At 45.3% G+C, this 13,170-nt stretch overlaps 1 protein-coding gene across 3 annotated transcripts in view; it reads right to left on the reverse strand.

Annotated features, from left to right (window-relative positions):
• The window catches only part of LOC6554101 (uncharacterized protein DDB_G0284459), a 41,370-nt gene that overhangs the window by 20,853 nt on the left and 7,347 nt on the right, over positions 1-13,170 (reverse strand). For all 3 annotated transcript variants that reach the window (XM_026983905.1, XM_001979464.3, XM_026983904.1), the window contains exon 2: positions 11,608-12,965. In XM_026983905.1, coding sequence (XP_026839706.1) covers positions 11,608-12,394 — 787 coding nt within the window. In that variant the 5' untranslated portion in view covers positions 12,395-12,965. The remainder of the gene's footprint in view (positions 1-11,607; positions 12,966-13,170) is intronic.

The following is a 13,170-nucleotide window of genomic DNA, read 5'->3' on the forward strand; positions in this document are numbered from 1 at the left end:
AAAACGCTTATCGGCCATCGCAGAATCTAACACTATTAGTCAATGGATCGCCCCAGCTGCCTATCATCAATTTATCTGCAAAATAACCCCGCACTTCGTACTCGTACGCGCAGATAGAACTGCATTCTTGTCTAACTGATTTATGAATTTGACCGCCGATCCATTTGCCAGGCAAGTTGAAAAACCTCAGTTAATGACCCTGCCTGCCTACCCTTTATTTTGCATTTCCACGGAATTTCCATTGATTTTCCCCAACGTAGATCAATGGCCTTTCAGTAAGTTAGTAGGCAACCGATCGGCACACAAATTGAAATCAATTCGAGGCACACGCTCCTAACACACAAAAGCCAGTGAACTTTGGCGGCTGAAAGGCTTGATTGGTCTGCCGATTGACGGGGTGACTGAGTGACCTAGTGCAGTTCGCGGAAATGGAACTCCCAAGATCAATACCCATTCAATTGAAATCGATGGGGAAAATCGCAAGTGGGCGATGCCAGGAGAAAACGCCTGCGCATAAAGAGAAACTAGACGCTATGAAACAAGAATTAAATAATATGTAATACACCCAACAATAACTAGTAATGCTACATGTACTAAGTTATTATTAATCTCCATTGAGGCGCGTTCAAAGCAACCTAATGTTCAGTAAAATTCCCTTGAATAGTTTTCCATCACTTGCATGCCATTTCCATTCTTACAGCAACAACTTTCAGTGATCCAAATAGTTAGCACAATTTTCTTGGAAAAAATCGCGCGCACTTTAAAGCCACTAGCATTTGCTTTGTTTTTTCAGCTATTTGGTCAAGCGATTAGTGTCAATTTGTGCAGAGCATAACTTTAAGTACACATATGGTTATGGCCACTGGGGCTTGCTTTCTCGCGCCGGATTGTGTGTCGGCGTGTTTATTCAATTAGCATACATTTTGTACTATTTTTGCTGTTTGGCAACCCGGAGCGGGGTTCAAAAGAAGTGGCTCGCTGGAGAGGAGGATCCGCGCTGACATGGACATAATTGCAGGCTATTTATCACGGCCACTTGAACTGGAGACAACTCACTGAGCAGGCTACGCAATCGCAGCGCAGGATTTAACACACCTAGGCCACGTAGCAGATGCCATTGGATCGGGAACACCTGCCCCGCTGGGCCAAGTTCAAGTCCCATGCTCGAGTGCAGCCTCACACCCATTGCCATTCCCATTCCCAATCCCATCCCCATTTAAATGCAGACAAAGTAATTGCCGAGCACTGGCTGATTAAAATGGATTTATAAATTATGCAGCGGCGCGATTAAAATCGCCTCAACGGTCGCGTCGGCGGCGCTTCCAAAAGATATTTCCTCCGCCAGTTGGGGCCTTTGGGCCCATAGCCATATCCATGTATATAGCCCCTTGCTCCTGCTTGTGCCTTACGTGCCCGCAGTTTGGCTAATAGAAAGATTTATCACCCCGTCGGCGACTTGCAGGCCAGGCTCGATTTCCAGCTCAGCGATAAAAACCGCCTTCAATTCGCGACCGCGTTACGATTTCAATTTTCATTTCACTTGCAAGGCGGCGCGTCAATTCCTTTGCCCTAGGGCATTATTTATGTACCGCACTGTACGCGGCTTGTGGACTCTATCTTCGCTTTTCCTTTTAATTTATGGCATTTAAATTGCAATTCCTTGTCGCGGATTGGCGAGAAAGAGCGCTGAAATGGAAGTGGAAATGGATGGCCTTCGATTTTCACACCTTACAAAAATGTAACGCTTTTTGGGTTCTTTCTATTAGCATCTCCAAACTGGACTGGAATTCATTTGGATCGGATGCTGGGCCAGCCCACATGTGATCGCCACCGATTCCCTGATTTGTGGTCAACACGGAATCACTTTTCATGGGAATCGCCGGAGTAACGGCTATGCTGAGATTCCCCGCTGATTTGATAGATTATGTGGAGCACATGGCTCTGCCAGGTGCGAAAACCTAAACGTTTCTCGGGTTTATTTTGTGAGAGTTCCAAGGATTGGCATTGAATTGGATGTGGTTTTGCCACAGTGAATTGTGAGGGAATACTAAAATGATTGTTCAATTGAAAATTCCAGAGACCAACAACAAACAGATTTGCATAAATAAATGCTTCGTATGAATATTAAAATGTATCAGCAACGGGAATGTATATTTTGAAACGTTTTTAAATATTGGAATGGAGAAGAATTGCGTTTAATTAAGTATTAGAGTAGCGAGGTGCTATCAATTTATTTTCCCCATAAACCCTGCTCGTCAAGTTGTTAATTACAAGCTAATGTTACATTTTACAAACACACTCACCGAGTGATGTGCATTAAAAAGCCATTAAAATGACGCAAAATGCCCAAGCGAATAGCAAATAAATGCGCATACGTCAGGCGTCAGACAAGGTAAACTGTTTGACAATCACGCCCCGAACTCTGGACTCTCAAATGGAAGAAAGTAAATCCCAGGGAATTAATGCATTAACTTGGCTATCAATTAAGCGGGAGCGACCGCCCAGCTATTGATCACAGGCCAATCCGAGGGCATTTATCTTCATTAGACCGCCGAGATGCAAATCAATCTGCCAGGTGCCGGCGCAGATTTGAGTTTGGAGGCTGGACTGGCGGCCAGCATATGTAAATATCGACGGATCGCTGATGTAATGCCGCAGATAGGCAGACCCAGTGAGTTTTCCTTTTGGCCAACTGTGTGGCAATGGTGTGGAAAGCCTGCCGGCGGCCTGATAGGCAAATCAACAGGTTGAACGGGGCGCCACTCACTGGACAAACTGGTAGTGGAGCATCTCACCTCGCTCAATCTCAATCTCCATCTCCAACTCAATCGAAGCAAAATTGTATCGAACATGGACTGAGGGAGGGCGCCGGGGGAAAATCCGATTGGGAGCTCAGTTGCATTGAAATGGATCTAATCAAGGTCCCGTTAGGCCAAAATCCCCAAGATCAGTATCTGATCGGGAGCCGTCCAGAGTAGTTTCATGCAATTAAAAGGCAGCCACCTTTCGGCACCCGGATCCCCGCCCGCGATCAGGGCAAACAAAATGCAGTTGTCGATTAGCGGATCAACTGCCTCAATCGACACCCACGGCGCTGGAACTCAAATGGAGCTAATACACTGCTACTTCAATTGATCATGCCGTAAGTACATCAATTTCGGTGTTGCAACACAGCAGCTGCCACCCACGGCTACGCAACCAGCTACCTCCAGATACAAAGATACATTTCGTAGCTGCTCGCACAGAACTTAAAGTGCCTAGAACTGATTATGGATTATTTTTTTGGATGCGGGCCGGCGCTGTGACTCGTGCTAATGTCAAGCAGCGACGGTGCCCGGTGGTTCCCGGTGGTTCCCCTTCCCGGTGATTAAGTGCAGCCGATTCTCGGATTCGGGGAACAGCAGTGCAGCCACTTAACGGCGTAATCCGCCGTTTGGATAGAACTCTTCACTTTGGCTGTGTATTACATTTTCAGGCAGCACTTATATTTAATATTCTCGAAACGGGAGCATTTCCATAAATCTTGTCAGCCCAATGATCATTGGGAAATCTGAATCCGTGTGGAATTTTTTCTGCGTCCTTGGAGCGATTGTAAAACACACAAACTCGTGTATGAAATATTATTACTTTGCCATGTTTATTGATTTTCTGAGCTCGTTTCCCTCAGTGCAGATAACCAATTCACCGATTGACCGATCACCTAAGTTGTCGCATTCCCAGGCGGCCAAACACTTTACCATCCGAAGTGGGTGCGCTGCTAATTTGGCACTCGGCAACAATTCAAGTCCGCGAGACATTTCCCATAGATCACGGCTGTCCGTGGACCTCGCCCCGAGATGTCTTGCTCTGGAGGCCTCGAGATCGCGTGGGAGTGGGAGTGGAACTGTCAGAGACGTTGCAAAGGTAATTAGCATGGCACCCCGCAATACGAACGCCGGTGACATTTGTCAACAATCTGTCAAAATAAAATGCAACAAAGGCCGCAGCGCGGCCATAAATGCCATAAATTTAATGCAGTGCCTATTGACCGGGCTTGAGCAATTTTTATGGCTGATATGCGATATCAGCACGCGGTTAGTGGAATGGTCAATTAGAGGGGCACGATTCCAGTGGGCGAGATGGGAGCCAGACAAAGGCCAGTAGCTCCGCGTATTACTTACATTGTAGAATGCTAATGGAACTGGCCTTTGCCAGCCACCGAAATTATCATTCATAAATGCACGAAGTGCGGCTTATAAATGGGTCAATCAGGCGAAGTAATCGAGGCGCGGGGAAGAAAGCCAGAACAAGACCACAAAATATAAAACAGAAAAAGGAACATACTGCTGCACAAGTTAACAAGTTGTTGGCCCCCAGGCAGTGGAGCACTTTCAATTGTCGGGGGCCCAGCAAATTGGACGTTTAAAATTTATTGTCGCTGCCTCTGTGAGTCCAGACTGCCCACGTGGGTGGTCATTTTCATTTCTTCATTTTTTCATTTTCCCTTTTTGGAAAGCCCATCGATGTCAGGGGACGCGAGTTACTGGGTCACTGGAGCCCGCCTCATTATGCAACTGCAACTGCATTGGCCATTAAATGCGGTCATAAAATCAAGCATCCATCCTGCACTTCAATTACCCGGCAGAAGAAGAACCACTCATCCGTGATCTCCTCCGCAGATCTTCTGTTTGTCCGATGTAAATAACGCGCATACCATGGAGATATCGGTGCTCTGCCGGCTGTGTTTGGCAAATTAGCAAGCTCGTTAAGAAGCCACTAAGGCTGCTGGCCAGTCGGTTCCTCTATTGGCCAAAAAATGCCATTGAAAACAAACAGATTGCAGCTCTTAAAACTTCTCCCTGCACTTTAGTGGCGCTCATAAAATTGACCCGCTACGGAGGCGATTTCTGGTTGTCTGGTTGTCTGGTTGGCAGGGGAAAGTGTTTGATCTTCCACCAAAGTTGGCTCATAAAGCCCTCGATCCGATGATGATCAGCGGGCAATCAAATTGTATAATTAATAGCTCGGCTGTGAATGGGCCGCAATGTGAGCAGGAAAATGAATGAAAAGCAAAGGAATTTCCACCTATGCGGAAGCACTTTCCGCAGGAATTCCGCGGAGAACGTAATGTCATTCTGGAGAGCAGGAGCATTTTGGGCTGGGGGCTCAATCAGCTGCCCATTCAAGCAGACGCACTTCCTCATTGCCCTGGATAATCCAGCGTGCAGCCATAGATACTAATTGAAGCTCATTGTTCACTTTTGACGCCCATCAGTTGGCCGGCGAAGTGACTGCGATGAGGCTGCTGCCCGCGCCGAAGAGCCCAAACAATTGACACTTTTTCAATTGCACCTTTGCACACATGGCGGGTGTGGGGTGGTGGCGGAAAATGGGAAAATGGGAAAATCGTGGGGCGGGGGCGATGCCAGGGGAACCCGCACACCTTGCACTCATGCCGCTGGCGTCAATTAGTTTAAATAATGCGTGTATACACAGAGAACGGGTTAGAGTCATTGGCCCACACTCACAGAAATTGGGGATCACAACTGTGCAGTGCAAAAGCATTTTCATTGAAAGATACAAATGTATTTCAGGGACGATTCGATCGATAGATACTACAGCTACCTGCTATTTAGGCCGCTTTCTGTCTTAGAAGTTATCGTTCGGTCCGAAATAATTGGAAGCTCTTCCCTATTTTTTCCAGTGCGCGCCCAGACCTTCTCCCTGCAGCCACCACCTCCACCCCCGTGCCCCTGAAACCCCCAGCACGGTCATTAGAACTTTGTATACACTGCACAACATCAGAACGCACTGGGACTCGCTGTGTGTGTCATCACCTCAATTGGGTTCACTTCCTACTTGCAAGATGCAGACACGAGCACTGATCACAAAATGTATCTGCAAGATGCGCGTCGGCATTGGTCGCCATTCGCTTTTCACTTTTTCCAGCGGAAGTCATTTTCAAGTTGAATTTTTCGTTGCATCGGATTGAAGCCGCGTTTTATCTAAGCAAATTGCACACGCACTTAACCCGCTTCCAGTAGCTAAAGTAGCTAAAGCTAATATGAAGCGGGACCAGACCGACCGCCTTCCACATTTTTATGGCCTTCCACAGTCGCGCATATTAAGGGGAATACAGGCCCCTCTCGCAAATGGGGAAAAGGGGCGCTGAACGCTGTTTGCATGCAAAAATGTATACAGCACGCCGAAAATTGCTTCGCCGGGTATATTAGTGGCTCAATTTGTCGATTGGCTCTGTAAACTTGAGCTATTAAGTGCGAACATATTTGAGGAGGAGGTGTATCCAATCCACGCCGATCCCCCAGAGAGGCGGCTTTCGGTTAAACCGGATTCATAACGAGCAAACGCCTCCTGCGAATTGAAAATTTGTTATTTTGAGCGCGTGTGCGGTTGTTGTGGGTCTGCTGATGGCAGTGAAACGATCATTAATATGTCATTTACAAGTCCGCCAATTGTCGCTGGTAAATTGTTTTCGGCAATCATTTCTTGGGCAAGAAAGTTAGGAGCTATCCACGTTGAGCCGTTCGATAGAACTTCTTCGTAGATTACAGAACATAAAACTATATTTCCCAAGCCCACGCGTCAATTTCGCTTTCAATCACTATCACTCAGCAACCATAAGAAAAGCAGAACTTTCGCTTTTCCCTCCCAAATGTTTGGCTTGCGTAAACAACAAGACTGAAATTTCTCAAATCTTTGGAAAAGTTCGGTGCGTGCGAGTGCCAGATATTTGAAGGCAGATATTTGTAACTGCAGTTTACTCAAATAATTCTCGGAACTCCGCGATGCCCAACACTTTCTTATCAACTTCTATCGGCTCACTTGTATTTTACTCGACTTTAGATTTACGATACCACTGGCAATTGGCAATTACAGTGCAATTAATTTATAATCCCCGGGAGCACTACTAGAGACCTACTTGGCCGCGGAGTAGGTGACACACTTAGGTCGAAACTTTTATGGGGCAATTGCACAGATAACATACTTAAGCTTTCCGATATGACATTATGATTGCTGGACTTGGTAGTGGGGGAGTATCTTTTCTTGGCGCCCAAAGAATTTTCCCGGGATATTGCGATTGATTCCGACTTTAGGTGTTGTGCAATGAGTCAAATTATCTGTGCTATCGGTGAGCAATTTCGGTTCGAATTAATCACATGATTTGCACGAAATCCGGTTGGCTGCAAAGGTTTCGAGTTGCTGGGGAAAATCGTGAAAAAAATGCATTTGCATCGCCAACGCAAAGTGCATTAATAAATTGATCCAGTTTCGGCCTGGGTTTTCCTGTTTTATTGCAACTTGTAGGTGGCCGTGTTTTGACTGTTTACCACTTGTTCGTTGGCCACTGTGAAGTTGACCGCTTTTTGGATGCCCATCCGATTTCGTGCCAACCCAAATTTTTCCAACTCCGCGAAATGCATGTCTGAGCCCACAGATTTACGACTCAAATGACCATGAACGTGTCGGTATGGAAATGTCTATATAGACGAATATGTATCCGCTTACATTATCGCGCTGTATGCGAAAGAACGAAATGCATGGAAACTCTGCTAAAAGTGCACAGAACTATATGTAAAGTTTTAGAAAGTCTTGCAACTTTTATGTTTGCAAAATACTTGAGTATGGGGTCTCATAAAACTAATTCGGTAAATGCATATGATTTTCCAGGCCTAAAAATATACATTGGTATGTACAGCCTATTAATGGCATAAGAAAAGCATAAATATGTTTCCAATTTACTGGGCTATTCGAATTGATTACAAAAAATAAAATCCAAGAGCCCCTTGGCTAAATGTTAAATGGGAGTAATATTATCATATTACTCATACGCCCCATTTTCCCCGCAGCCTTCTGTGTTAATTCATTGCCAAAAATATGGTTATGGGCACCGCTGGAATATCTGCTGGTTGGACCTGAAGTGAATCGACCTGGGTGAAAATGAATTGACCGTAAAAATGATTGTAAAACAACGCCAATAACCACGGCAGCCACAGCTGCCGAGAACTGCGTGCAAAATGTCATTAATCATTGTAATTTATATAGCGGCCAACTTCATAAACCATCGACGACTTCGGGGGCCGTTTACAAAATGTTTTCGGCCTTACGAATTTACGCATAATTTAACAACATTGTCAATGCAGGCGGGAGAGGTAAGATCGATGCTTTTAGCCAACTCATCTGGCCTAGACCTTTTTATGTAACCGACAAGTGGAGAGGAGACCACAGACCAAGACGAAACAGTTCATTGCCACCTGGCTAAAAATACACAAATATAGAAGTATAGAAGAAAAGTCGAGCGGCTGCCGGAAAAACATTTGCAGAGGAAGAGCTCCTCCATCCAAAAGTTCAGCCCACGCTGGCAAATCCATTTGACATATTGCGACGTCCGCTACCCAGAAAACTCTGGCGCATAATCTTATCTAAAACAAAACACTTTCGCGGTATTTCCAGTCCCATGCTGCCCGGCGCATAAATCAGCACCACTACCGGCACCACCAGCACCACCAGCACCACCAGCACCACCGGTGCCACTCCTGCCACTCCTGCCACTCCTGCCACTGCTGACTGATGATGAGCCACATCGCTGACAATAGCTTGTCATCTGCCCGCCACCCACTCGCTTACACGCAGAAGTATCCACCGAAAATCGGATCTTCAAATATATCTCATGAAACTGAGGATGGAAAAGTCCACGGGAAATATATGTATGTATATGTTGGCACATAAAATTCGAACTCTTAATTATGATTGCAAGTGTAATATCGCTTATTTGCTTGAGGGCCCTTATCCCAACAGTTTAGAAGTATAAAAACATTAGCGAGCTAAAAATACATACGATCGGATACGATTTTTCAATACTTTTGTATATATTTTGACTGAAAATTTTAGGTTGAACCAATTCAGTTCGCTTAGGGTATTTATTATTCGGCCAGGCCTTCCCAAAACATGCACCTTCCATTTCCTCTGCCACTTTGTGCGATCCGAGAAATCCAACAATAAATTTTTGGCCGCCGTCTAGCCAACATAAGTGAGATCGCTCACTAGATTGCTTTGGATCCGTGACGTAGCCAGGGGCAAAATGTTTGTGTAAAATTAATTTATCGTATTATGTGCCGAAAGTGATATAATGGTCCGGCCATTTGGAATAGTTGGAATTAACTGTGTTGAAATTTCCTTTTTTCTTTTCAGGCCTGATTGCCGTGCCGAATCTATTTATCATGATCTCGGGGGATTAAAATTGACGCAATTATCTAAATTTACATAAAGAATTCTAGGCTGGCGAACCAAGAAGCTCGGAGACGTTCGAAACCGATCTTTAATTGAGAAATTCGTTACGGATGGGTGGCCCATTTTAACGAGTTCACTTTCCCACAAAAATAGATCGACAAAGGCGACGTTTGTTGACTTTTTACGCACTAAACATGGACAAAGACTTTGTGTGTCCAGTCTAGAACACCTCCGGAGCTGAAGGCTTGGACAAAAAATAAATAATAATGTAGCAGATTGTATTTATAAAGACAATTAACATGCTGCAGTCAAGAGGCAAGTGACAGTGAAAGTAACTGCAGTTGGATCGCCGCAATGTTGGCCAAACTGTCGGAGCAACTTCATCAACTTCACCGACCGAAAGACCGAAAGACGTGCCGTAAATTAAGTTATCAAAAGAGAGGCTGTCGGAAGCTTTTAGCATCCACCGACTGCAGTTTTGTCTTCTGGGACTTTGGTCGACTTGGGCTTCACTCAACTTCACACCTCGCTCCACGCACTAAATCAGTCGCATAATTGCCGCCGGGCCGCCGGGCCAAGTACTCCCATATATCATCTCGAAAATATGGTATGCACGCCCCCCGTGCTAAGGTTCCTTTACTTTACCCCGGACCTGGACTTGGACTTGGACATGGACTCGGATCGGGTCTGGTTGGGGTTCAGTTCAGGCTCGAACACCGTTATTCGCTGCTGCAATTTGTGGCGTTGCGCTTCACCCGACTTTTGGAGGTCAACCGGTTGATGAGCCTGGCGAGGTGCCTCTGAAGATGCCAGCTGACAGAGTGGAAAATGCACAATATTTGGCACTTTTCATTTTGTTTGGACAGCTTTAATTCGAAGCAGTTGTCACTGTGGCTTAACGTTTTCCAGCGATTTATAGGTACATAGTGAACATACAATTATGTTGTTCCAAAAATATCCCCATTAAACGTAATTTTAAAGATATTGCTGTCAAGTGCGAAAGAAGTTTATTCCGGGCGATAAAGATTTCAGAAGTTCACAGAAGTTCAGCACAATATGCGGAGACGTGATTTTTGGAGCACTTTGTACAATTAACAGCCCATAAAAGCGCCACTCAGTCACTAACAAACACAAATTGCTCGCTTAGTGGCCACTGATTTGGCCTGTGAAAGTGCCAAGTTCGGGGGTGAGAGCACCCACAACGGCTGGAGAAACCTCCCTGACCATAAAAATCATGCCCAGCGCTCACAACTCCCACAAACTCTCGAAAGCTCCCATTCACGGCAATTTCAATTTCAATCTTATCGCACTCCACTCGCATTATCGCCGCCTGATCGAGTTCAAAATCAAATTAACACCTGCGGCAGGTACCGGCAGATATGTAAAGTACAAGCGCGGTGGTGAATTAAAAGTTTGTAACCCGGCGAAACAAAATCCCCGCTATCTATGCGGCATCTGGGGAGCTCGCGATGATGTTCCTCAATGGCGATAAGCGAATAACCGGAATGAGGTTGTACAACAAGTTTTTCGGTTGCTTTATCAGTGCTGCAAATTGCTGGCCAACTGGAGGGAAGTCAATGAAAATGAAGCTGTAAATTAATTCGACTGGCAGCCCAAGAGTTATGCAAATGCTGCGTGCCGAGGAGCTGATCCCATGATCATCTCCATCAGACTGAAGCTGACTCATTTCCCAGCGGAGCGGAGCACGGCTAATCAGGGCGAGCGGTTAATTAAGGCAAGATTTATGTCCTTAGCCCACTAAAGAATTTATATGCCAAATAATACAAAGCGGGGGCCACAGGCATTGCCAAATCAAGTGTCTAACTTAATGATGCTCAACATAAACAGACGGGAGCCGCGGAAAATACGATTTCTTGCGCCGATCTTGCGCTTTTATGAGAACTTTCAACTTGTGGGCGCTCTACATTTGTAGGTGGGGTACCCCGACTACATCGATCGGTGTGTTTATACACACATCCCTCTGCTGATGAGTGGGGGCTTGTATTATTTCTGATACTCTAAATATTTCATATGGCCATTGGCATTAGTTTATTTGGCTCTTCATGCAGTCCAATGGAATGGGTGGTTCGAAAAAAACCAAACAAAACCCCCGAAGAAACTGAACATTAAACATATTCAAACCGAAATACAAGATGAGTAATGAGAGGGTGGGGGGTTGGGTGGCGTCCACTTTGAAGTTCATTACAGCGAGATCAAATAATAGATCTTTGGCAATCACATCTGGCGAAGATAGAAACTATTGGTACCTCACATTTTAGAAGAACGAATTTGGTAACTATCTAGATGTACATAATCAAAGCATTCGTCACCTAACGAACTTATAATTCATGTTTTCCGTAAATGGGTTTTTCTACTCACTGAATTCACTATTCTCGTCCTGGGTTCCGTTGACAACGCCATCCCGCAAAATCTGAAGGATGCGGTTTTTGATGTACAGCTGGATCTTGCGGGAAGTCCAGGCCAAATGGGACTGTGGCACTGTGGAGCGTTCGTTACGGTCCAGATTGCTGATGGGTGTGTTACTGCTACTGCTATTTATGTTAAGACTACTTCTAGGGTTGCTCAGTCTTTTCGATTTCGAACCAATGAAATTGTTGTCAGCGGGCGACATAGGCTGCTGCTGGTGATGATGGTGCTTCTTCTGCTGCTGCTGACTCTGGTGACGAATGCTGCGTTCGGTACGCGACAGGACTGCCAGATGCTCGTTCGGCATCGCTGAGATGACGAATCCCAGCGGCTCTTCCAGCTGATCGGAGTCCTCCTCCTGGGATGGGTATTGGGATTGGACTTTTTGGGTATGTGGTGTGCTTGTTATGGCAGTCGGATGCGTGCTTAGGCTCTGATTAAATTCAGCATTAATACTTTGATTTGTGGGTTGATTTACACTACGTTCACTCACTGCGCTCGGCACTAAACTACTACGACTATGATCACTTTGTAGATAACTATTACTAAGCAGATTGCTATTGTTCGTGCTGTTGGATTTAAATGTGGGTGTGTATGTGGATCCGGATGAGTCTGTCAGGTTGTTGTCCATGGCCATGAGGGGCATCGCAGATACAAGGCCCCGCCAGGCGATGATGAACGAGAGGAGGGCGCCCAGCAGCGCCAGGGCCCTCCAGTCCAAGCGCAGGTTTATTCGCATCAAAGATCACCACTTTGGTTCACAGGGGTTTCTCGAGCCGTTGTTTTCCGCCCGGTTCGGAATCTGAATCTGAATCTGAATCTGAATCTGAATCCGAATGTCTATAATTTCTGTATAAATCGCTTGACTCGCAGTTGTTTATAGACTGTTTTTGCCAGTTTATTGGGCGTTCGCCACGCCCTCGGGTGTCGTTAAAACATATGTACGCCTCGTTTTCAGAAATCTCTTACTTTCGTTTCGATTATGTTTTTTCTTTCTTTTCACTGACTTGGCTTTGTTTAAAAGTCTCTCTCTGAGCCCGTTTAAATTTTCGTTAAAATCTTTTCGCCTCTTTCCTGGCAGGAAATTAGGTTATCATATCGTAGACTTGTTCAACACTTTTCAATTGCTGCTGTTTCTGTTGCTGTTGCGGATCTTCATCTTCGTCTTCCCCGCTGATAATGCATCTTATCAACGCCAATGACTTTCTTGTCATGTCAGAAATTCCCGCTGTTTAGTTGGGAAGCGAGAAATGAAGCAATCTCTGCTTTTTTATGCGTACAAATTTTCGTTGGCTAACATAGTTGATGAACTGCAATGAAAAGAGTTTTGGAAGAACATTTAGTTGATTGTGATTGACAGAGTATGGGTCATTAACTAACAGATTATCTGCACCGTAAAATAACTCAAGTGACACTCAGTTGCTTAGCCTTAAATTTATGGCCTTCTTGAATTGGCTTTGAAAATTCCAAAGCACATATTCGCAACACAAATTTGGATTAAGCCAAATTGTGCAT

This window comes from Drosophila erecta, unplaced genomic scaffold, assembly GCF_003286155.1.
Source record: "Drosophila erecta strain 14021-0224.00,06,07 unplaced genomic scaffold, DereRS2 tig00000000-arrow-pilon, whole genome shotgun sequence".
Classification (NCBI taxonomy): domain Eukaryota; kingdom Metazoa; phylum Arthropoda; class Insecta; order Diptera; family Drosophilidae; genus Drosophila; species Drosophila erecta.